Source organism: Oryx dammah, unplaced genomic scaffold (assembly GCF_014754425.2).
Source record: "Oryx dammah isolate SB20612 unplaced genomic scaffold, SCBI_Odam_1.1 HiC_scaffold_10, whole genome shotgun sequence".
NCBI lineage: Eukaryota > Metazoa > Chordata > Mammalia > Artiodactyla > Bovidae > Oryx > Oryx dammah.
In genome coordinates this window covers 52028416-52052510 of record NW_024070194.1, presented here as the reverse complement: position 1 = coordinate 52052510, position 24095 = coordinate 52028416, and the positions used below count along the sequence as shown (strand labels likewise).

At 38.8% G+C, this 24095-nt stretch overlaps 1 protein-coding gene across 1 annotated transcript in view; it reads right to left on the bottom strand.

The window, feature by feature from the left end:
- CUBN (cubilin) overlaps positions 1–24095 on the bottom strand; it is a 263097-nt gene that overhangs the window by 47605 nt on the left and 191397 nt on the right. The window contains exons 49-58 of the mRNA XM_040248967.1: positions 21799–21970; positions 20501–20707; positions 19847–19996; positions 18643–18764; positions 17851–18076; positions 16073–16260; positions 12494–12650; positions 10725–10874; positions 3981–4181; positions 1488–1617 (exon numbers count right to left, since the gene is read on the bottom strand). Of these exons, the coding sequence (XP_040104901.1) occupies positions 1488–1617; positions 3981–4181; positions 10725–10874; positions 12494–12650; positions 16073–16260; positions 17851–18076; positions 18643–18764; positions 19847–19996; positions 20501–20707; positions 21799–21970 (1703 nt within the window). The remainder of the gene's footprint in view (positions 1–1487; positions 1618–3980; positions 4182–10724; positions 10875–12493; positions 12651–16072; positions 16261–17850; positions 18077–18642; positions 18765–19846; positions 19997–20500; positions 20708–21798; positions 21971–24095) is intronic.

The following is a 24095-nucleotide window of genomic DNA, read 5'->3' as shown; positions in this document are numbered from 1 at the left end:
AAACCTCATGAAACTGGCCTATTTTGAGAGCCTTGAAAAATCTGTGTTTTACTATAGTCTACAACTTCTGTGGTACTTAGAATAGTATCTGTTTCATAGAATGTAGTTTCTTAGAAAGAATATAATAAATAGTTTTCCAAACATACTGATCTGACCTTTGACTATGGTGAGCCCCAGGGCCTATATATATATTATAGCATATGCTATAATCCCACACGTGTGAGAATCAAATATTGGGCTATGATGGCAAATGACAAGAACTATCCCTTAAGCTTCCATTCTGAGCAGGTGATCCCTTCACAGACCTCTTGCTCCTGGCCATCTGGCAGTTGTTGTTTATGCTTTTGTTCTAAGGACTTAAAGGGTTTTTGGCTTTGGGGTATGGCATCTTTAAACAGTCTCAGGTGAGAGCTGCAGTGTTCTTCAGGATCCTGCCTGTAGCCCCTCCCTGTCTGTTACAGGAATCAAACCTGATGAGACCCATCTTACAGTCCAAGGACCCATTTGATACGTGAGTCTCTGGAAGTAAACTGCAGAGAGTTAATGACTTGGGGGAGAGAATGTGATCACAGTCATATAGGAGGAACAGAGGTAGGAGGAGCCGTAGCCCATTAAGCGTCTATAAAAAATTCTATATTGCCATAAACTACAGCAACTTTCAGAGTTTTCCACCACATGCTATATATCACTGAAACAGAGGAGTTAGAAATATATTATCTTGGATGATAACAACTGTGAACTTTATCACTTGGAGAACTGCAGGTTACTTTCCTTTAATCAGTCTTGTTGGAAGTAGGCAGGATCAGGGGAGAATTTACTGATGATATAAGATATCTTGTTGAGCACCAGTTTAGAAATATTCTGAAACAGGAATAAAATGAATTTCTTAAGTAGTTAGAAAATTTACCTTTCAAGAGAGAGCATATGGAAGGATAAAGGACATGATTTGGGGAGGAAATCTGATAAGGACTTGTTTGACTTTTCATTTAATAGTGAATAACTTTGGAAAAGTTATGTGATACTCCTGAGCTTCAGTTTTCTTTTCAGTACAGTGCGATTAATAATATACACCTCATATGATTGTATGAAGAACTAAATAAGAGAATGGTGCAAGTGGTCATTAAAGTTCTTTGTGTATTATATGTCTCCAAAATGAAAACTGCTTTCTCTTGCCCTCCCCACACCATTTGAGATAGGCTTATAACATTGCACCCCATTATATAAACTCCTTTAAAACTGTTGGAAAACTCCAACAATTGTTTGAGCTGATGGAGTGCCTGTTTTTCCCTGCATGACCACTGGTTTGTGTGGAGGGTAGGGAGGCCATGTCCTAGGCTACCAGGACCACACCACAGACTCACTTTCTCTTCCTCCAGATTCTCATACGTACCTCTGATGAGCATCAGTACTCTGCATCATTAAAGGAATATCTTCTCTGTAAACAGAGCTGAAACAGTTTTCTCAAGAAAGTAATGTGTCTTACGTACTTGAGCTGGATGACTCTGTTGCTCCTGACAGTGATGGTGTAAAGACAGCGCACGTTGTCAGGGTAGTTGGAGTAGGTATACAGAGGGCTCTTGATGACTCCAGTGGAGAGATTGAACACACCACCGCAGGCTGGGACAGAAGTAGGGGATATGCAGAGAATGATTACGACTTGAAGCAGAGGAAAGTCATCGTCACTCTGTTACCCCCAAGAGAGATGATAATCATTTGTCTTAGAGCAATATAAACCTCCCTTTATTGTGTTTACAAATAATTCGTGCTTTTCCACTGCCATGGAGGGAAGAAACAGTAAGAAGCAGGGAAGAATGTTTCAAGGCACCTCTTGGAATGGAATAAATCTGAGTCCAAAATAATGGCCAGTGTGAAGGTAATGAGAGAGAATGTTCCGTGTGCTAGAATAGAACAGTCCTTCTTTTACACTGACGTGACAGATTGAAAGAGATGACAGTGATGGCTGGAAGTTTAGAAAAGGTGTGCTGAATGCAAGGCACATTGTGGGCTTATGAACCCAGGAAGGACTGTGATCTAAACATCTTAAATAATATAGGTTGGAGTCTCCTATGTCCATGATAGACTATTACAAGGTGATGTTCCAGAAATGACTTTTGGAATAATGGAGTTAAGTTTTCTTTTTGGGCTCACATGCATAACTCTTGGGTCCTGTGTATTTCTAGCTAGTCCTGAGACTGGTAAGGACCATATTCACACAAGTTTTATTGAAGAAACAAGGCCTATCCCTTGCCCTGAGGCCAGCAATCAATAGCCCTCAACCCTTAGTTATTCCTACTAGGCAATAAAACAATAGCTGTAAAAATGGAATGAAATTCTATTGTAAAAAAACATAGAATTTTTATTTGTTTGACCTTGCATGTAACAAGGATGAACGTGCATTACCCAGTGATGAAAAATGCCCTATTTTCACTGCAGCAAGAAAGGTTTATATTTATTATATATTGTGATTCTAAAATTATAGTAAGGTTACTATACTTTGATGATATACTGTCAATGGATGTGTTCCATTTACATCTGTTAGAAATGATAACCAAATAGTGGCTCCCATTTAAGGTTATAAAGGTTATTTATTTATTTGTCTGTTTATTTTGTCTCAGCTGAGTCCACCTTGCAGAGAAAGCTATCCTCTATGCCCATAAGTATTCATGTGCTAAGACCTCTTGATACATCTGCAGTGAGTTAAATGTTAGATTTGTGTAGCCATTATTCTATTTCATCTTGTACACAATTATGTGGTCTCTGAAAACTATGCCTAAATAACTCCTAAATTTGTCCATTGTCAGGATCTGAAATTTCAGTATCAATAACCCTCTTTAAATGAGACTCTCAGAATAGGTAACATGAATACTTCACACAGTATTTTAGGAAAATGAGGGATTGAAGACTAAAAGAATATAAAGCAGGGAGGAAACTCTCCATAACACTAGCTGAAGCAAAAGAATAAAACAAACCACCCCTTATCCTTACTCAGCAGACAACTGGGGAAAGGAATGTTCATGGTTCTATTCTGTTTGTGCCGAAAGAAGCCCAGAGCCACACAAAATGATACATTACAAATGGGGTCAGGACTTGGGTGGCAGCTAATGTGGACACACTGTGAAGGCCTTCTTCATGAGTAAATAAACATTTTCAGTCTCCTCTGTGGATGGGAACGATAATTTTTTTTAAAGAAAATGATTTGACTTTCTACCTTTAGCAATGGGTTTCGTCAAGTAAAGATCAAACAAACATTCTGCAAGATCTTTTTCTGGCCCATGTTATTATTGGAGTTGGGATGACATGGGGGAAAAATTTGCTGTTAGCAAACCAACAAAGTTTATTGCAGGAGAGGAAAAGACCATTCAAAACAGGGAAGTGGAGTCTTATGATTTTCAAACAAACATTGATCAAGCTGTCTACTGAAAACTGAAAAGATCTTGGTAGCTACAAAGATCTTTGTCCAATCTGTGACTTCTCATCTTGCCTTTGATATAGAGAAGTTGCAAATTATCACAGAGTTGAATACATCAATCTTTTTGTTTACTTGTGCTTTTCACATATTGCTAAAAAAAAAAAAAAGAAAAAAAACTCTTTCCTTCCAGAAGACTATAAAAACATCCCTTACACTTTTTCTAAATTTATAAAGCATTGCCTTTCACCAGAATGAAAATCAAAAAAGTTACTTTATGCTACTTACAAACATCTAAAGGTGGCTATTCATTCTAACTTAAATGATCAAAAATAAATCTCTATCTTCCATTTTATTTTCAAAGAGTAGTCTGTCAAAGTTTATGAAAAAGGGCCTCCCTATTTTAAAAAGGAAAATACCTAAGTATTTTTAGACCATGTATCTAATTAATAACTTTTTCCCTTAAAGTCTCTGAATCTTCAAGTTGGTCATATATGAATCACAATTAAATCTCCTGTGGAAATTGCTCAAGAAAAAAAAGAAAATTCCAAACTACATCATTACAGTCACTCACAAGTTATCCTATAGGAAAACTTGAATCCCAAGTCCGTGGTGTGTGCGTTTGAGTAGAAGTTAAGCAGCACTGGACCAGAGACGGTGAGAGGGGACAGGCTGTCCTCCCCACACAGGGTCGCTAAAGGCGTGGAAGACAAGTCGTAACCCCTGATGATGTGCACACCGTCGTTGACACAGCTTCCCGTTACTGCAGAGTGAGCTGTTCAGGGCAGGGAACAACCAGAAGCAACATAAATAATAATCGGAAGCAATGTAAATGATCATACAAAAACGTGAGAAAGATTCATGCAATTTACACAGAAGTTAAAATCGACAATCATTTTGATAAGTCACTATTTAACTCAGTTTCCTGAAGGTTACTTTCACCCTAGTTACAAAGTAAGCACAGGTATGCGGAAACAGGTAGACCTTCATAAGAGGTAAATCCTATTTTGAAACAATCCAGAATTTTCTTTCTTATAAAATGACTCCTTTAATTCCATGATTATAAATAGGAGACAGTTTTGCCTTCTGATTGACATCTGGCAATATCTGAAGACATTTTCTTTTTGCTGTCATGTTGGGGTGTGCCACTGGCATGGAGTGGGTAGATGGATACTGCTAAATACGCTATAAGGCTCCGGGCAGCCACCCAGGCCCGCTGCCCTCCCACCACAAGAATGGCTCCACCCCAAATGCTAAAGTGCTGCTAGTGAGAAACTTGGCTGTAACAGTGAAGTTTATACACAGATAAGGGACATCTACCATGAAGAGTGGCATAGAAATGCTTGTAACTGGGCACAAATCTATGTCAGTAGAGCTCTGCGTATCACCTCACTGCATTAGATCCAAATATCACTGATTCTTCAATGGGAAGACACTTGGTGACAAAACCATAAGAAGATAATGATATTAAACACTTTTCCATAATCATAGGGGAACCAACTAAATATACAATCAAAATATACCCAAAATTCCCAAGTGGAATATAGTTAAATGCAACTAGATGACTGTCTTCTAGGGAGAGAAAAGAACTTAGTCAAGGTTTATAAAAAGTTCTTCAAGGAGCAAGATGTATTTCAAAGTTGAGTTAATGGCCAGGTGGTAGAATGCAATCAGACATGTGAAAACTTGTCAGGAAGAGTAGTTCCCTGAGATGGAATGACACTATCTACATGGACAAGAGCTCATGTCATGGGACAAGGCACTACAGCCACTCTGAATTTGATCTTCAGTCTGTGATTTGATGAATATTTACTACTGAAATCTTTGAGTATAAAATATAAAATAATCCTCCATTATTTGTTTTTATGTTTATTTTCCATCCTCCCAAAAAACAGTAAAGCATGTATTATTTGAAATGGGTAAAGCTCTATCTAATGTCTTGAAATACAATTTTTATCACATTATTCTGGGCTTCATTACAGATAGCCATGTTCAATTCTGGATTTCATCATGATTCCATGAACTTGGAGAGAACTGAAAGGAAGCCAAGGATGAGTAATGCAGCAAATAATAGAAACTTGTGGAATTTAGATGCAGACTTTGATTTTCTTTCAGAGTCATAGAGAGGCAGAGATTTAAGAGAGGACTAGAGATAGTGGGAAATCCTTTTTGTTGAAATACTATAATATTATAGATATGCTAAAGTCTTCCCCGTTAAATAGCAGAGGGCTCTCGGGAGAGGGATGTGAGTCAGCGGCAGCTCTGAGTAGCTTCAGGCTGGACTCCTCAGTGGAGGATGATCCCCTGGGAAGCAGAAGCAGGTCCTGGTACAGAGATCAGTTTGGCAGAGTGTGAAGGTCAAGGTCTTGTCATGCAGGCAAGCAAGGGACCTCACACAACTATACCGTCTCTGCTGGAGCTTGACCAATTTGCATAAAACATCAACAGGAACTATTTCAGAAGAACCATTGCTCAGTGCTTTCTAAAGTAGTGAACTGTGAAATGGGCCGACTTTTTGATTTCTTGAGAAACAATTATGGAAGCAAAGAAGTGGTAAGTAGCTGCATAATGCCACTTTTAAAAAAATTAGTTTAAACGGAGGAGAAATGTAAACTAAGGTGGACGAAAGTCAATTATCCTGCTTCCTGGTGGGAAAAAAGGGCAAAAGGAAAAAAAAAATCTGAAACCAAATTTTCTCTTGTTTTTCCGTTTGGCTTTCTATTATGCATAGCTTGTAAACCAGAACTTATAAGTTAATGAAGGAAAATTAAGGCAAATATTACATAGGATTTGCCAACTGGCTGCTCTGGAAGTCTACCTCTGTTACTTGTGGGACCTTTGAGACCATCTCTGGAAGACAGCAGAAAACCTTTGCGCTGTTCTCCCCATTTTCTGTGTCAAGGGACTACTCTCTATTCAGTTCTTATCAAGACATACTCTGGAGCTGAGAAAAACTGAGTTTAGAATTTGCCTAGACATGGTATTTTTTATTTTATTTTATTTTTTTAAATTTTATTTTACTTTACAATTCTGTATTGGTTTTGCCATACATTGACATGAATCCACCACAGGTGTACATGCGTTCCCAAACATGAGCCCCCTTCCCACCCCCCTCCCCACAACATCTCTCTGGGTCATCCCCGCGTACCAGCCCCAAGTGTGCCATATCCTGCATCGGACATAGACTGGCAATTCGATTCTTACATGATATTGTACATGTTTCAATGCCATTCTCCCAAATCATCTCACCTTCTCCCTCTCCCACTGAGTCCAAAAGTCCACTATACACATCTGTGTCTTTTTTGCTGTCCTGCATACAGGGTCGTCATAGTTAAGAATTCTAAACCCCTCATTCTCGCCAAGGTGAATCAATGTTATTACGTAATTTTAATGATAGAGAAACCAAGACACAGAAGGCAAAGGTTTGCCTTAGGTTACCTCATCTGTGAAGTGTTTTCTTCTTCTATAAAGTTAAAAAAAGAAGAAACGGCCTATAATCCTCCTAGCACCTTGGAGGCATCTGCTTGGCCATGGGAATAATGAAAACAGAAAAATATACTTTTAGACTGTTCAATATTTGGGAAAGTAAAATGAGTATTTGATGACACCTGATTCCAAAATAAGTGTAAACATTAAAGGTTTCTCTTTCATACTTTCTCATATTTTGTCTGTTTTTGCTGTTTTCTTTTTGACCAAAGTAACATTTTGAATTTGTCAAATCTCTATTTTTATTTCACAGTTTTGGAAGACACTGTTAAGAATACCAAGAACCATTTTAGTCTTGAGGTAACTTTAAAAGTCTTGTAAGAGCTCAAATAGAAATTTCTTCTATGACTTGTGACTTCCCTGAAATTTTTATAGTTCATTAGTGATCGTATAGAAAAGTATGTAGTTCATAGAATGACTAGTATTGGAAATGTAATAATAAGGAGAAAGAGAAACCTAGGCCAACACAAAACACCATAACATGCTTTCAGAGCAACTCATTTTAGTAGAAAGTAGGTCAGTGAACATTTGTAACCTGTCTGTAGGAAAGGCATCAAAAAGCATCCAACTAGCCTGAAAGGTAAAATCTTTCCTAACCAGTTGTCAGTGTTTAGTAGACACAGCGTCTGGACAAGGGTGTTTCCCTGTAGTATTTCATAGCCTGGAATAGCTCATTTTTCCCTTGACAAATTCAACTTTTGTGTCAATGGACCACCAAAAAAAACAGAAACAGAATGTTCATCTCCACCCAGTCAACAAAGGCTCTGCTGGCTGCTTGGACTCAGAAGTACTTTGGACAGAATCTTTCAGAAACAGACCTATGGCCTCTAGCGCTAGGAACACGATGCTCATTTAGACAGGCTCTGATTTTTCTTGAGAGCAATCCCCTCTCAATTTTACCACAATATACTGCACATGAATTCTTGAGGCTCATTTAGAAGGGGGTGGAAGGTTATTTTTACTGTAGCTAATGGATCTCTAACTTGCTGATGGTATTCAATGAACTATGGTATGGATATGATTAATGATAAGAATCTAATTACAAAATAAATCTGATTAATGTTACCCTTTTGGGGAATCATCATGATTCATTTAATCTAAGCCAGAAAATGACTCACTAAGCAGTTTGGAAATGCTGAGTACGTGTAACACTAGAAATGTCACAAGACATCATCATAAGGATATGATCTTATACAAAGAGTAATCTTTTCAACTGGGCAATTCTGAGCAAATCCATCAGTAAAGAAGAAATCACTGAATCTGGAAAAACCAAATATCTGTTCAAAGGTAACTCATGTTAAGGGTGTGTCTGAAGATCCTGACTGGTGGCAGCAAAAAGAACAAAACAATGGCCACTCCGGGACTTCCCTGGTGGTCCAGTGGTTGAGACCCTGAGCTCCTAACATAGGGGGCCCAGATTCTATCCCTGGTTGGGGAACTAGATTCTGCATGCTGCAGCTAAGACCCAGTGCAGCCAAATAAATACATTTAAATAATAAATATTTTATAAAGGGCCGTTCTGATGAATTATCGTTCACAAGATGTTTCTACAGGCACGATCTGACTTTCACGAGTACTATTTTATTTTTTTGCAAAAATTACAGTGATTATCAGAAAGATTAAGTAGTTTGTACAAAGTCATGTCATTAGTAAGTGGCCATTCTGGCATTGAAACCCGTCCTAAAATATTAAAATACCCCCCATCCCAGGTCAGGTAGTCCACAGTATCTCAGCCCTTTACCCTACCTGGTCAACTAAACTCAGGGAGTTACTGTTCACCCTAAATATAGGTTGCCTTCTAATCATATACATACCATTGGTTTTGGCAGTGCTGTGTGTGGCTATTTTATATAGTATATTTGACAGCATCATCTTTTTTTAGTCTAAATTATATTGCTTATCACATTCTCATGTTTATGGAATTTAATGAGAACAAATGCACATATAGGTGCACAATCCAAGCCACATGTTTCTCCCTATCCTATTAAAATAACTTTTTCTCAATTATAAAAATAATAGAAAAGGTATAATGTATGGTGATGAATTTAATTAGACTTATCATGGGTGTTCTTTGGAAGGAATGATGCTAAAGCTGAAACTCCAGTACTTTGGCCACCTCATGCAAAGACTTGACTCATTGGGAAAGACTCTGATGCTGGGAGGGATTGGGGGCAGGAGGAGAAGGGGACGACTGAGGATGAGATGGCTGGATGGCATCACGGACTCGATGGACGTGAGTCTGAGTGAGCTCTGGGAGTTGGTGATGGACAGGGAGGCCTGGCGTGCTGCGATTCATGGGGTCACAAAGAGTCGGACACGACTGAGCGACTGAACTGAACTGAACATGGTGATCATTTTGAAATACATATAAGTATTAAACCATTACATTGTATACCTGAAACCAATATAATGTTACATGTTATACTTCAATTTTTTAAAAAGTTTTTGATAGTTTTTAACTCATAAAACAGAAAGGTATAAAGAAGGAAATAAATAAGTCAGACACGACTGAGCGACTGAACTGAACTGAACTGATCAATCTATGACACCATAGTAACAATTTTTAAAGTACTGCTTAATAGCCTTACAGATTTTATTCCTACACTTTATTTTAAATTAAAAAATTGGATCTTTTATATAAGCTGCTTTACCTTCCCCTAATATGAATACTTTGTAAATCATGAACATCTTTATATTACTGGAATTTTGTGCTAGGAAATGCTGGGAAGATTCTATTTTACTTCTTAGTCCATTTTTACAGCGACAAACATCAATGCATACTTGGCATTTTCCAGCAAACACTTGTCAGAAACTACAATATGTAGAGATATAGGAAAACAAGGTCATAGAAAAAGGATCCAGTGAGAGAAGCTTTGTGTAACTTATCAACATATGAGTACTGACATGTCATTTTTATTTTTATGAGACATAAATTTTCTGGAGGCTGAATATTATAGAACATTTTGCCAGATTTAACTTTACATGCCCTGAGAGACCAACCCAAACAGAAGCAAATTTTGGTTGGACAGATGAGGCTTGGCAAATATACAAATTAACTGTGATTTAGATATGAAAAGTTAATTTGTAAAAAAATATTAAAATGACTGAGTGGTTGAAGATGCCCATCTTTTCTCTGTGATATGATACCACCCAATTAAATATCAAGTTGTGTCAAAAGTAGCCAGAACCCAACTCAAACCACAGCTCCACTGGCCCCTTTGCCAACAGCCAGGAATAAGCCCAGAGGGGCACTATGGTTAGCAATTTCCCAATCCATGTGGAACTGATGATGAAAAAGGAGAGGAAAGGGTATCTCACAGTTATATTTCATGAAACTAGATCACAGATATTTATTAATGTCAATAATTCGTTCACTCAACATTTATGGAGAACCTATTGATACTTTGACTCAGTGGTAAAGTTTCTCTTGCTAGTTGGTTCATTGTGTGTGTGTGTGTGTGTGTATGTGTGTGCACACATGTATGACTGTGTGTAGGTACATGTACCTGTGTGGAATAAATGCAAATGAATAAATTAGAAACCATGATTAACATGTAATAGATTTCAGACTTACTTTCTTTAGGCCATTTACGTGATGCTTGTGTTCTTAAAGCTCTTGCATTTTTTTTATTTTTAACCTCTGGATAGAATATATAGGATGATATGTGTGTTCTTCAAATACTGGATGGAATTTTATTCAAGTTTACATCAACTCCACTCTCACATTTTTTCATGTTTTTTTCAAATGGTGATTTTTAGACAGTCTCGGCCTCTACTTATTGCTCGATCATTTATTTAGAACCAACTGTAATTTACATAAAAATAAACTTACCTTCCAGATGGAAAGACACCAAAGTCAAGAGGGTCACGGACAGGGGACTGGCCTCTATGATGTAGGTGCAGTTCATATTGTTGTCATATTGCTTTGGGTAGTTTGGAGAAACGATATAACCTGAAGGGCTAGTGAAATTTCTCCCACATCCTACATGGGAAGAGAAAGGTATTCTCAGAACATTTGTTCTCCCAGACAGTAACTCTTCATCAGTGAGGAAAGCCTCAACTTTCCTAAGGTCTCTACAGACAGGGTCCCCAGCCTCTGGGATCTACTGCCTAATGATCTGAGGTGGAGCTGATGTAATAATAATAAAGTGCACAATTAATTTAATGCACTTTAATCATCCCTAAACCATCCCCCATGCCAATCCATGGGAAAAATGTCTTCCATGAAACTGGTCCCTGATGCCAAAAAGGTTGGGGACTGCTGCTCTAAAGATATATTCTCTGAGGCACTCCAAATAGAACAATGGCAACTAAAAGAATGGCGCTCTGATTTAAAGATAAGTATGCATGCAAAATTAGAACACTATATTTTTTAGAAAATGATGCAGAATTTTGGGCTAAGTAGAAATTTTTCCACACATCCACTGCAAATCTCTCAATTTTAAGATAGTAAAGGATAACTTAGCAAAATTGAAGAGGATTCATGTAGCTAAAGGAATAAAACTGATGAGAAGTGATCAGTGCCTGATCAGTACACTGAAGTTTTTAAGTACCATATTATATTATAGAAAAACATGTTCTTCTCATTACCATTGTAATATGGCTGTAAAAATAATACCTGCTTTATAAAATGGTTAAATTTACTAATCCCAACCCTTTAACAATTTCTCATGTGATTCTCTGGTGTTAAAAATAAAGAGAACTACCTTTTTTTTTTTAACCAATAAAATGACATTTATTTTTCTATAACCACTAACTAGTTAATCCACACACTCCCTATCTAACATAGATAGAAAACATCAGTATTCTAAACTGTTAGTAACACACACACACATACACAAATACAATGAACCAAGTGAAGGCCTAAAATCAGGTCTGGGGTGCCTTTCATTAATTCCTTTACACCACCTTCTTATTCATGTCTGGATATCTGTTCACTGCGTTATTTCCTCAAATTCCTTTCATCAAACTTTTTCCTAAAGAGTGGTTTGTAAATAGTGGCTACCTGATTTAACTCAGTCAATAATCATATGCACCACTGTGTCTCAGTCCTGAGAACTCCACATCTCACTATTCTACCTGGTAGGAGTAGCCGTCAGAGAAGGAAGAGAAAATCCTTAAGAAGGTGACTGTCAAGGTTGACTGGGCCTGAGAATCATCTGGGTGAGAAACTAAACATCTAAGTCCCTGGCCAGGGAAATTCTGAATTCAGACAAAGTTGGGGTGAAGCCCGTGTTTTTACAGCCCCAGGTGAGTCCCATGCAGACAGGTAAGTGCTGCGAGCCAGGTATGCTGATTGGCTACTAATGACGGCCTCCTGGACTTCGGCTCAATTCCTGCCCCACTGAGGATTTCAGGGTCTGTTTCAGACATTCGCAAGTGGCACTCAGGCCTTCTACATCATTTCTCTAGTTTGCTACAGTTGAATTCGGTTCCATTCTCACTGAATTGGAAGGAAGGGTGCACTCTCGGGATCAGGTGATTGATTCACTCAAGCCCTTCCCCAGGGTTCTAAGCAACTGTGAAGCAGACCCTCACCTCCCTAGGTCTGCCCGTGACAGCCACGCCCTTTCAAGGACCCCCTCGTTCTGTACTACTTACGGCTCACGAAGGAAGCAGAGAAGCCCTGAGCTGGGGCCTCCTGAGACTGGAACACGGCCGTGAAGACGTTTCTGGGCGTGGTGATGGGCCCCGGCGCCACGTTCCCGCAGCTCATGGCTAACAGGGTCTGGCTGGTCTCCTGAGTGTCCCCCCACACCTAACAGAGCCAGAAACAGGACTTAATGCCCCAGGCTTTCCCTGGTCAATGGTTAAATGTGCCCAGGCTGGAACACGATGGGCACTCAGAAGTACAGAGAACGAAACATAATGGTAAATAAAATGGATGCATATCTGCAGTATTTTCTTTTGCGAACCATTTAAGCTGTTTGTTTGTTTGTTTTTTAATAGCACAGCCCATTCTTGACTCTTCCAAGGATACTGCGCTCATTTTTGTGTAGCTAGGCCATTTCCTCTTGCCGTCTCCTAGTTGACCTGATCTAGCTGAACTTGCCCAACCACCAACTAAGGATTACCTAGCCCAAGAAGGCAAGAAGGGCATTGGGCTTGGATTGGTCTTACTTGACTACTCAACATTTCCTTCACATTGAATTACTCATTCTAAACTTATCACTTGCAGGAATGTTCCTTGAACAAAGCCATAACACATCAAGCCTTATAGGCATTTCTATTAGTAAATTGGCCCAGAGGAAGAAGTGTGAGGGAGACCAAATGCAGAGCACAGATTTACTATCAGTTCTTCAAGGTCATATCATTTCAAGTGAGTTTCAAACACTGCATATCCTGCTGTTAGCTTACTGAAGCCAGATTATATTTGCCATGTATGAGATATGGGAGGTTCATGGGGCTGTAACTACTGAGAACAAGAGTGAGGATATTCTGCCAAATATCTAAGATCAAAATAAGCATCAGGAAAGAAATGTACACCTACATTTTTCGTAACATCCCCTTTATGTCCTCCCACTCCCTGCCCTTAACTATCCAGGGAAACACTATACAGAAGTTTTCTATCCACCTTCGGTACTGTGTGTATTTTTAACTCTGTAAAATTATAAACATGATTTACTGAGAGATCTGCATATACTCTTTTTAAGGCAAAATGATCAGAGCTAAAACTTTTATGAAAGCATCTCAACTTTTTCAATAAGGAACTTCAAGAATCCTCAAAGGCTTATGCTTTCCTGAAGTCATTAATTATGGATTTGACATCTCTACCTTTTGGACCAGAACATAGGTGTTATCATGATAATAATGGTAAGGAGTTATTAAATATTCATTGCTGCTATGTCAGTCAAGATCTCATTTCATTGGCTCTATGACCTAGAACTCTTAAATATTAGATCTACAAAATGTTACAAAACTGGCAAAAACTTTCTGACTTTTCTTAAGGTTTATACAATTCAGTCTGGCTGCATGTGATATTTTATCACTCAAATGATTTTTTTAAATTATGTTTATTGAGTACCTGCAGATTCACATGCAGTTGTAAGACATAGAGGACTCCCTGGTACACATGTCCTCTAATACTGACATCTCGTAAAACTATAATTAATACCATAACCAGGAGGTGGACTTGATGCAGTCCACCTACCTTTCTCAGTTTCCCAGTGTCACACATGTGTGTATACATTTGATTATACACCAGTTTAGAGAGCAAGTCCCCTACACACGAATCTTCAAGTTGTGAACTTTTAAAGAAGTGAATGTGTGCTCACATGTCCAATCACATAAGTCAGTTCACATGTCCGGTATACATTGTCATTTGCCTGTATCCTCTACAAGTGGTTGTGCTTTCGTGCATTTTACTGTACAGTACTATATAGAGTATAGTAGTGCAGCATCTTCAAGTCCAGGATGTCCAGAAGCAAGCATAAAAGCAGCGGTGATACAGTTGGTACCATTGTACTTTTCAAGGTACTGTACTGTAAGATTCAGTTCAGTTCAGTTCAGTCTCTCACTCATGTCTGACTCTTTGCAACCCCATGGACTGCAGCACGCCAAGCCTCCATGTTCATCACCAGCTCCCAGAGTTTACCCAAACTCACATCCGTTGAGTCGGTGATGCCATCCAACCATCTCATCCTCTGTCGTCCCCTTCTCCTCCCGCCTTCAATCTTTCCCAGCATGAGGGTCTTTTCATTTTTTTTTTTTTTTTTAAATTTATTTATTTATTTTTAATTTTTACTTTACAATTCTGTATTGGTTTTGGCATAGTCTTTTCAAATGAGTCAGCTCTTAACACCAGGTGGCCAACTACTGGGGCTTCCGCTTCAACATCAATCCTTCCAATGAACACTCAGGACTGATCTCCTTTAGGATGGACTGGTTGGGTTTTCTTGCAGTCCAAGGGACTCTCAAGAGTCTTCTCCAACACCACAGTTCAAAAGCATCAGTTCTTCAGCGCTCAGCTTTCTTTATAGTCCAACTCTCACATCCATACATGACAACTGGAAAAACCATAGCCTTGACTAGATGGACCTTTGCTGGCAAATTAATGTCTCTGCTTTAAAGATGTTTATTTTTTGTGTTTGTTTTTTTGTATTATTTGTGTGAAAAGTATTATAAACCTAATGCATGACAGTACTATATAGCCGATTGTATTAGCTGGGTACCTAGGCAAACTGTTGGACTAATGAAGAAATTCTTCGGTGCTCAACTTCCTTTATGGTCCAATGAGCATTGAAGAATTGATGCTTTTGAACTGTGGTGCTGGAGAACTCTTGAGAGTCCCTTGGACTGCAAGTATATCAAACCAGTCCACCCTAAAAGAAATCAGTCTTGAATATTCATTGGAAGGACTGATGCTGAAGCTGAAGCTCCAATACTTTGGCCACCTGATGCGGAGAACTGACTCATTGGAAAAGACCCTGATGCTGGGAAATATTGAAGGCAGGAGGAAAAGGGACGACAGAGGATGAGATGACTGGATGGCATCACCGACTCGATGGACATGAGTTTGAGCAAGCTCCAGGAATTGGTGATGGACAGGGAAGCCTGGCCTGCTGTAGTCCATGGGGTTGTGAGAAGTCAGACATGACTGACTGACTGAACTGAACTGTACTGAATGAACAAATTGGACCTATAAACACACTCTTCGGATGGAACTCATTCATACATAGGGGACTTACTGTACCATCACCTTCAAGATACTGAGCAGCTCAACTCCAAGTCTCCCCAGAGCTGCCACTTCTACTCATTGAGTAGTTTTTATATTTCAAGTATTGAGTACTATTTATGTTATTGTATCATATCACCTCTAATGCTAAGAACATTCCTACTAAAGTAGGAATTATTCTCTTTATTTTACAGTTGAGTGATTTAAAGCCAAAATGTTTAATTGGCTCGGAGAGGAACATGGAGGCGGTAAACGCAAAGGAGGTAGAGTCCAGGCCAGTGTTCTTTCCACTAAAAGGTGTATAGGCCCTCAGAGAAAGAACATATTAAGATGCAGAAAAGCATTTTTTAAACTCCCAGTGGTTGAGGTTTCTCACTTTTTCTTTCAAGAAATCCAAGCAGTGCAATCGTCCTTCTCCTACTTTGAGAGCAATGAGTCATTTCTAGTCTAAACATTTACGTTCCTGAAACCAGCTTGGCTCCAATTAAATACACAAGCACACTGACCTTCACAAAGCTGTTCTGACACTGTCCATCCCCACTGGGGATGAGGAAGTTGTTGTCAAAGCTGATTTCCAAGTGTTTACTTTGGTGTGTAATGACTGTCCAGGAACATCTGCTGTTCTCAGGAAAATTCTGAGGCCAGTGAGGGGATCTGATTGTACCATTGTTCGAATGAAGTACTCCACCACAGCCTGAAAAATTGTCATGGAAATAGTCATCACCTTGTGAAGAATGTAACAATTTTGGTAAACCTAAGTCTTTTGGAGAAGACACGTTTCTAAATGAGATTTCAGTGCATCTCTCCTTACATATGAGTCTCTGACCCTCGGGGCAGGTCGACAGCAAGGACTCTCAGCAAATGTAAGGTCAGTGAAGTCACAGGAACCTTCAGTTGTTACTGTTTGGTTACCCCTGTACTGAACTCACCTGATCCCATTAATCCATGCCAAAAAGAGAATAGACTTCCACTCTGTCATCAAATAAGAGCAATAATTTTTACTCCCCTTGAGGCTCTGGTGTATTAATATTTGTGGCCCAACAATCTCAAGCTTTGTTTTTTACTGCCACTAACACATGAGAGTGTAAGTCTATACTCATTTGCAATTTTACTCTAACATACATACATAACATGTAATTTTAATCTAACTTAAACAGGAGAAAATGATTTTGAGGAGGGGAAAATTTTTCATTAAGCAATCTGGTTCATTCACATTGAAATGTCAATGGATGAAAATTACATTACAGGGATTAAAAGAAAAAAATCTAGAATTATTTTGTAATATTAAAATATGTTCTTAAGAGACAACAAAAGAAAAATATATGAACTTAAAATGAAGTTAGAGTTTTATTTGTATCTTTTGCTTTTTTCCACAAAGAGCTTCCTAATCACCCCCCAACTCTTCTAGAAATAACTGTCTTCTGTGATTTAGCACGTCTATGATGGGATCCTAACAAAAGTATCCAATGCAAGTCTTACATTTTCTGGGGATTTCCATGAAGTTCATAGTTTGCAGGTACAACAATTAATCCTTTGAAATCAGATCTGTTATGTTTTGCCCTGTACAGAGCATTCATTCTAAATCACAAATGTCTTGTCACTTTGCTGCTGAAAACTCTTCAGCTAGCTCCCCACTGCCGGAGGGGTAATTCAGAAGCCAAGGCTCTTCCGGATGTGGTGGTGGTGGTTTAGTCTCTAAGTTGCGTCCGACTCTCGTGACCCATAGACTGTAGCCTGCCAGGCTCCTCTGTCCACGGGATTCTCCAAGCAAGAATAGTGGAGAGGGCTGCCATCTCCTTTTCCAGGAGATCTTCAGGACGTGGATGACTGCTTTTCCTGCCCTCGACTCACCACTCTGCATCCTGCCTCCAAGTTCAAAACACTTTAAACTACTTGTGATCCCAGCACATATTTTCTACTACTTGTGATTCCCAAGCTGTGACATGGCCTTTTGCCTACGGAGGCAACATGGTAGAAGTATTTAAATCAGAGTTTCTGGGCTCTGCTGTCTTTACTCAAATCTCAAGTCTTCTGATTATCAGCTACACGACTTGGGCAGATTATCAACCCATTTATCCTGCTTCCACCCATGCAAGTGGAGAAAATGTGGATCGATAGTGTGTCTTCCTTAGAAGGTTGTTACATGAGATGACATGTGTAGTGTAAAAATTTAGAATTGAGTCTGACAGAGTAGGTACAAAATATAGACTTGTTGGATTAGTTACTAAATTTTAAAACTACACTGATGATAAAAGACAGTAAGTACAGACAGTATTTCTTTTACCTAAAGTCTCTGAGCTCCAAGTAGCATAAAATCCACCATGTTGTATCGAATGGTCTGTATTAAAAATCACCACCAGCTGGTTGGAACCTGACTGGATCGTCCCTGGATTTAAAATTCCACAGTAGTGTCCTATGATGGGTGATCCAGGAGAACCACCGTTCCTCACAGTGACCGAGTCCCAGGCACAGTTCTCATGGGCTTCAATGTCAAAATCACTGAATGTCAGCTGCAGGAGAAAAGAGAAGAAACAAGAAAACACTCTGAGTTGTAAATGAGCCTGTCTATGTAGAGTTAGACTGAAATCCTTCTGCATCCTTTCATTTTAATTTATATAATTTTGTATTTACATATCTTATTTCATTCTCCTTGCCTTTCTCTACTTTTTCTTATTGAAGTTTCTCTTGGAAATTTTGAGAGTGAATATTTCTCCCAGAATGGGAGTCATTAGGATCATATTCAGTCCCCTTGGCTGGGATGGCAACTTATATTAAGAACATGAAAGCATCTCTATTCCAGATGGAGAATGGTCTTCTACAGAGAACTTCTCCTGTGCTTGAAAAAGAATGGAATATAATTCATCCTTCATTAATTGTAAATGTCTAGATGTCAATGTATGTACTCCAATCAGAGAATTTTAGGGAGAAAATGATTTGATGGCAGGATTAAAGCCTATTCTAATCACTTGTTTATTAAAAAAAAAAAAACACCAAAACTCTGTCTCCAACCAGGACACAGTACTTTTGTTGTATAGTTTCAGAAGTATTGATATTTCACCCACTCATCAGTACTCACATTGATGGTGTGGCCTTGTGGGGCTTCCAACAGCCAAGAACAGTGGGTCAAGCTGTCATACGCAGCTGGATAGTTGGGGCTTGAGATCACTCCACTGTCACCTATCTGTATTCCACCACAGTCTGAAATTAGATTTGTAAACTTCTCAATAACATAGGGAAAAACCCACAAAATTCTGTAGTCAAAGTAAATACTAGTTATAGCCATCGTACTTTATGATTTTTCAAAAAGGGCAATAAATGGATAAAGAGATGAAATTAGATGAAAGCAAAGTAAAACTGAAAGTAAAAAGAAAAAAGATAGAAGAGTAGAAATAAACAGAATCTTATATAGTGTTAATTAAATGGAGTCACATAATGAAGGTGGGCTCAAGTTTGATACAAAGGAGAAGGAAGATGTATGAACCAAAAATGGCCAAAACTTGGGTGAGCACAGAATAAATGCAATAAACGCACCTGACAATAAATGCACTGGGCCGATGTAAAGAGCATTGGCTTTCCTGAAACCCTTGGCCCATGAGAACACGCTGTAAGCTTGAAGAATATGACCAGCATCATAACTAAACATTTTGTCATTTTGACAATAAACACATGTACTGTATGTAGTCAGCTATCAAAGTGTACATTAGCACAGAAAGTTGAAAAAGTTAGAAAAAAATTTTCTAATTTACAAAAATACATTTTGAAAGCATAGTGTGGTATGATGTTCCACAGAAATAAAAATGCTTCCAGATGTCTGACACTTTTCTTTCAATCTGATGGAGAAGAACCAGTTGGCAACCTGGTTGACTGAGTGGATAAGAAATCTCACTCCTTTCCTCAGTCAACTGTTTGCCTATAAGAATTGGCTATATTGTCTGCACTGGAGAATGTTACACATGCCCTTGAAAAGAATATGTATTCCACTGTTGTTGCTGGAATTGTTCTGTAGATGTCAGGTTAAGTTGGTTGTTCAGAGGCCTTATATATCCTTGCTAGTTTTGTTTGTTATACCAATTAAAATATTATTTTGAGTTGTCTGAAAAAAAAAAAGAACTGGGTAGAAAGTGTAAATAAAAATGTCTGATTGACAGTACCAACAAAACCAACAAATAAACCTAGAAATAAATCTAACAAAATACATGTGAGATCTTTCTGGAAAATATCATTTAAAAATCTATGTGTTGTTTTATCACTAGAGTTGGAGAGCTTATCATCAGTCTTACCTGTAAAGGAATACTGTGCATGGAATCCAACATGTTCTACACGCTCATTGGTGACAAAGTGTATCCATACCTCTGGATAAGGAATAACCAATGGCATTCTAGGTTTTGAAGATCCACAAAGTCTCCATATCAGAAGCCCATCGGCATTACCTGAGCAGAACAATGCACTGAGTGTCATTTATATAACTTTTGAAAAATACATTCAACAGATTCAATCAGAATAAATAATAATAATAATAAAACATTTCAAGCTATTCACTGATGCACATTTAAATTCTGATTTAGTAGCAGACATTTCACAAATCCTTCTTTCTCGAATACAAAGGAACCTCTTTATCCTAGGCACCATTTTGTTCCAATTCATGTTTTCATAATTATTTTTTTAGCATATATTTAAACAGAGACACAATTGGTAAAAAACTTAAAAACCTAGGGTCTAGCTGTCAACACTGATCCATCTCATTCCGTTTATGGGAGATACTGTCCTCAGCTGGACACATGCAGAATGATGGTTTTGTCTGAACAGTGTTCTTCTGGACCTTACACATATACACTACAGTCCTTGACTCCCTTCATTGAGAGGTCACTGGACTCCAGGCAAAAGGAGAAAGTTGTAGATATGAATGGGAGAACATGTTCCTTGATTGGACTCACCTACTCGGAACTCAAGGACATCTGATTGACAGTCTTGGTGAGTTTCTAGATAAAAGTCCTCAAAATGAATGTAAATGGAGGAGTTGCCCTGTTTGGGGTTGCTGAGCATCCATTCACAGTTTAGGTTTCTTGAATAATTACTGACTCCGTCATAGCCAGGAGAAGTAAAGTTTCCTTTGGGGAAACTTGTAAGGGACCCACCGCACACTGAGGAAACAGAAGGTAACAAAGACTAGTTGTCAGACTCATGCCATAGGAGAAGATACACATGTGACAGGAAAAAATAACTATAATAACCACAGCAGTCTTTTTACTGCTTTCGATTTGTTTTTCCAGATGAAGTCAGGGTTGTGGGCAAAGGGCTGGCTCATCACACCAACTACAGAAGTTGTTCTGTCGGTTTAGAAAGAAAGATGCACAGAAATAAGCATTTCCTTTATTTTCCTGAAGGTGTAGATTAGGTGAGTGAGGTTTGGCTAAGTCAGTATCTTCTAATATGAGCCCACTGTTCACTAATATTTCATTTAAAGTAAAATCCAAATATAATGGTGGCCGTGGTGGCTTCTGATTAGGAATCTTCCACTTGACCTGAGAATTTAATTGAATAAAACAGATACTATTTAACACTGGCATTGCAATGAATTTGCTCCTTTTAAAAGGGAATGAATATTCTTTGTATCAATGAAATAAAGAGTTTTGTTTTTTTTTTAATTCAATTCCACTCTTCCTAAAGTTTAAAGTTCTTAGATAATAACACCAATCCTGGAAGTAGGAGGATATTTACAGTAGAAAGGTCATTATCTTGCTTAATTTTAAATATCCCGTATCATATGTGAACCCCACATTCATGTATGCTGGAAGTCTGTATCTGGATAGATGGATGACTAAGAAACAATACAATCTGTCTTCAGTTGCATTAGTTAACCCTCTGGGAGTAAGCTACCTTCCAAGGGATCTCTGTCCTTTTCCAGGACAGAGATCTGACCAAGGGCTATGGGCCTGGCAGTTGTCTATAATGGTGACACTGCATGGGACTCAGCTAGAAGCTCTTCTAACAGCATTTTTTAAACTTTCCTAATTCGCAATAGCAGTTTTCTTTCCAAAATTAGAAGTTTTGTCTTTTGTTCTGGGGCTTTCTGGTTGGGTTTTCTAGATGGTTATGTTTGTCTTTCATGGAAGATGCTAGGTGTAACCCTGATCTCTGAAGGGAACACAGATGACTCCTCTGCTCGGCAGCAGCTGCCGGGCACTTGCCAGGTAGACTGTGACACAGGTGTAGTCATAGCAGCTGCTATTACCTGCATCTTCACTGGATGTGTAGGAGGCAGTGAAACCGCCATATGGCCTGGACCCGTCTGTGAAATAAACGACCTTCATTGTATTTCCTGAAGATTCGATCTCATTGCTGCCATTCACGCTCCTGCACAGTTTCTCCAGCTGGGGTGAGTTACTTCTAATGCCATTAAAAACCTGTTGAGAAAAACAGTTTAACCTTTAGACATAGCCCATCTTACTGAGTATTTCCTAGGAGTTTATGTTCCCAGCCTAGATATGCTTCCTTCTAAGGAAACTCTGAGCTAAAATGAATTATTTCACAATATGGGCACTTGACCCACGGTCACAAGCCACCGCATCACCCGCAGTGCATTTTGTGCCCTCAGGGTCATTGCACAAAAATGGAAGCATTGCAGTCATGCCCTCCTGCCACATAGTGACAAACAAAAAACTGCTGTGCTCTTTGCAACTGGAAACTGTGTTCAAAATGTAAAGCAGCTATGCTAACATGCTTACGTCTTAGTTCACAGAGTTCACTGGGGAGCAGTTTTTCTTAGCAATATATCAGGACCTTTGACATCAGCAAAGAGGGTTTAAACGTTAGTTTCTGATGAACTGAAGTATAGAAGAACTTGAATATTTTTAAATGCCTTGAAAGTGATTTTAAAAAATCAATCTCAATATAATAGTTCTTTCCTAATTACTTATGCATTCAAAGCTTCAACTTTCTTGCAAGTTTGAACTTTCAAAAATGGATTTGAGTATTGTGGACTCCAAAATATTAAACTCCAGTTATGCACATGGTTATGATAATTGGCAAAATATTCTTCCACTTCTGTCCAAAACCAAGTAGATATCTAGGCTAGCTCAAGAAAGATCTAGCAGTAACTAAAGAGTAAATAAAAGAGTGAGTGACAGTTCTGCTTTTAAAAAGGATCGGAATGGCTTACAATTAGGAATAATGAGGCTGGATATGACATTAAGAGCTATGGAGGTGGTACTGTATTCCATACAAAAGCTGTATGCTTTTTTGTCTACTGTAATTGATCATCAAATGTAGTTCTTTGGGGGCTTCTGGTTTAAAGTGTCTTCCAGCTTGTAAGAATGGACCCAACATTTCTTATCATTTATTGAACACAAACAACATGCCAGACTCTACTAATAACCCCTTGGATCACCTTATCAAATTAGCAAACTAACCTCTCAGACATACTATATTACCCCTGTTTTCCAGGTTAACACACCAGAATTCAGAAAGATAATGCCACTTGCCGCAGTTTAAAGAGCCAGTAATAATAAAATTGGGATTCAAATTATGCCTCTGATTCCAAACCATGAAACAATGCATAGGAAACAGGAGAGAAGTATTTCAATAATTCTAAAAACAGGAATGGGCAACACATTGCCAGAATCAAAAGGTATTATTTGCAACTACAAGGATAATATGTGCAAAACTATGATCAATGGCCTTTGTCTCTTCCCCAGCATCTGCCCTGAGTGTAAAATCACAGTGACTAAGAATTGTGAGGCATCATTTATCATGCAAACCCCTGCTTTTAGAAGGAACAAGATGGCTGTTTCCACATTCCTCCTCTACTCCTCTTTGAACTGAGAAACTGAAACTCTTGGAAAACAGTGCAGTAAGAAGTAGGTATGTGAAATTCAGGATATAAAATGTGCTAAAAGCAGGAATACAATGGGGCATTCGGCTCACTGTTCTGCACATGGGATGGTGTGGCTTTCCCACTTCTCCATCTGGGCACAGCAGGAGACAGGCAGCCAGTCTGGAGGAATGGTATGCTTAGGTCACTGCATGAAGTATCGGTCTGGAAGTGGCTTGCTCAAAGCCACCCTTGAGCAACCTGTAGATCTCAGGAAGAGTTCCTACCTCCTTCCTTCCTTCCGTGCTTTCTTTCTTTCTTTCAGTCAAGTTCTCAAGCAAATAAAGGATAAATAGAAGACAAGCCACATCCTGTTGTTTAGAGCAGAATGAAGAGGAAACAATACAAGCATGGAACTCATAAAAATGTATTTCAAAGAAAGGAATGTGAACATTGTATTAAAGATTCAGAAATTTATTCTGAAAGTGATTATTTGATGCTTTAACCTCAGGGGTGGGGGGTGGGGGGTGGGGAAGACCTGTAATATGACATTTGTGGTTTCCCCTGATTTAACGGTCAGAAACCCCCTTCCCACCCGCCCAGCACCCCCCACACCCCCCAGTCATGAAGCCCAGAAGTTTATGGCTCCAATCACACAGAGAGATCTTCCCATCACCTTTTAGCACTTAATACTTAAATAGGAATGAAGAGTCAAGGGC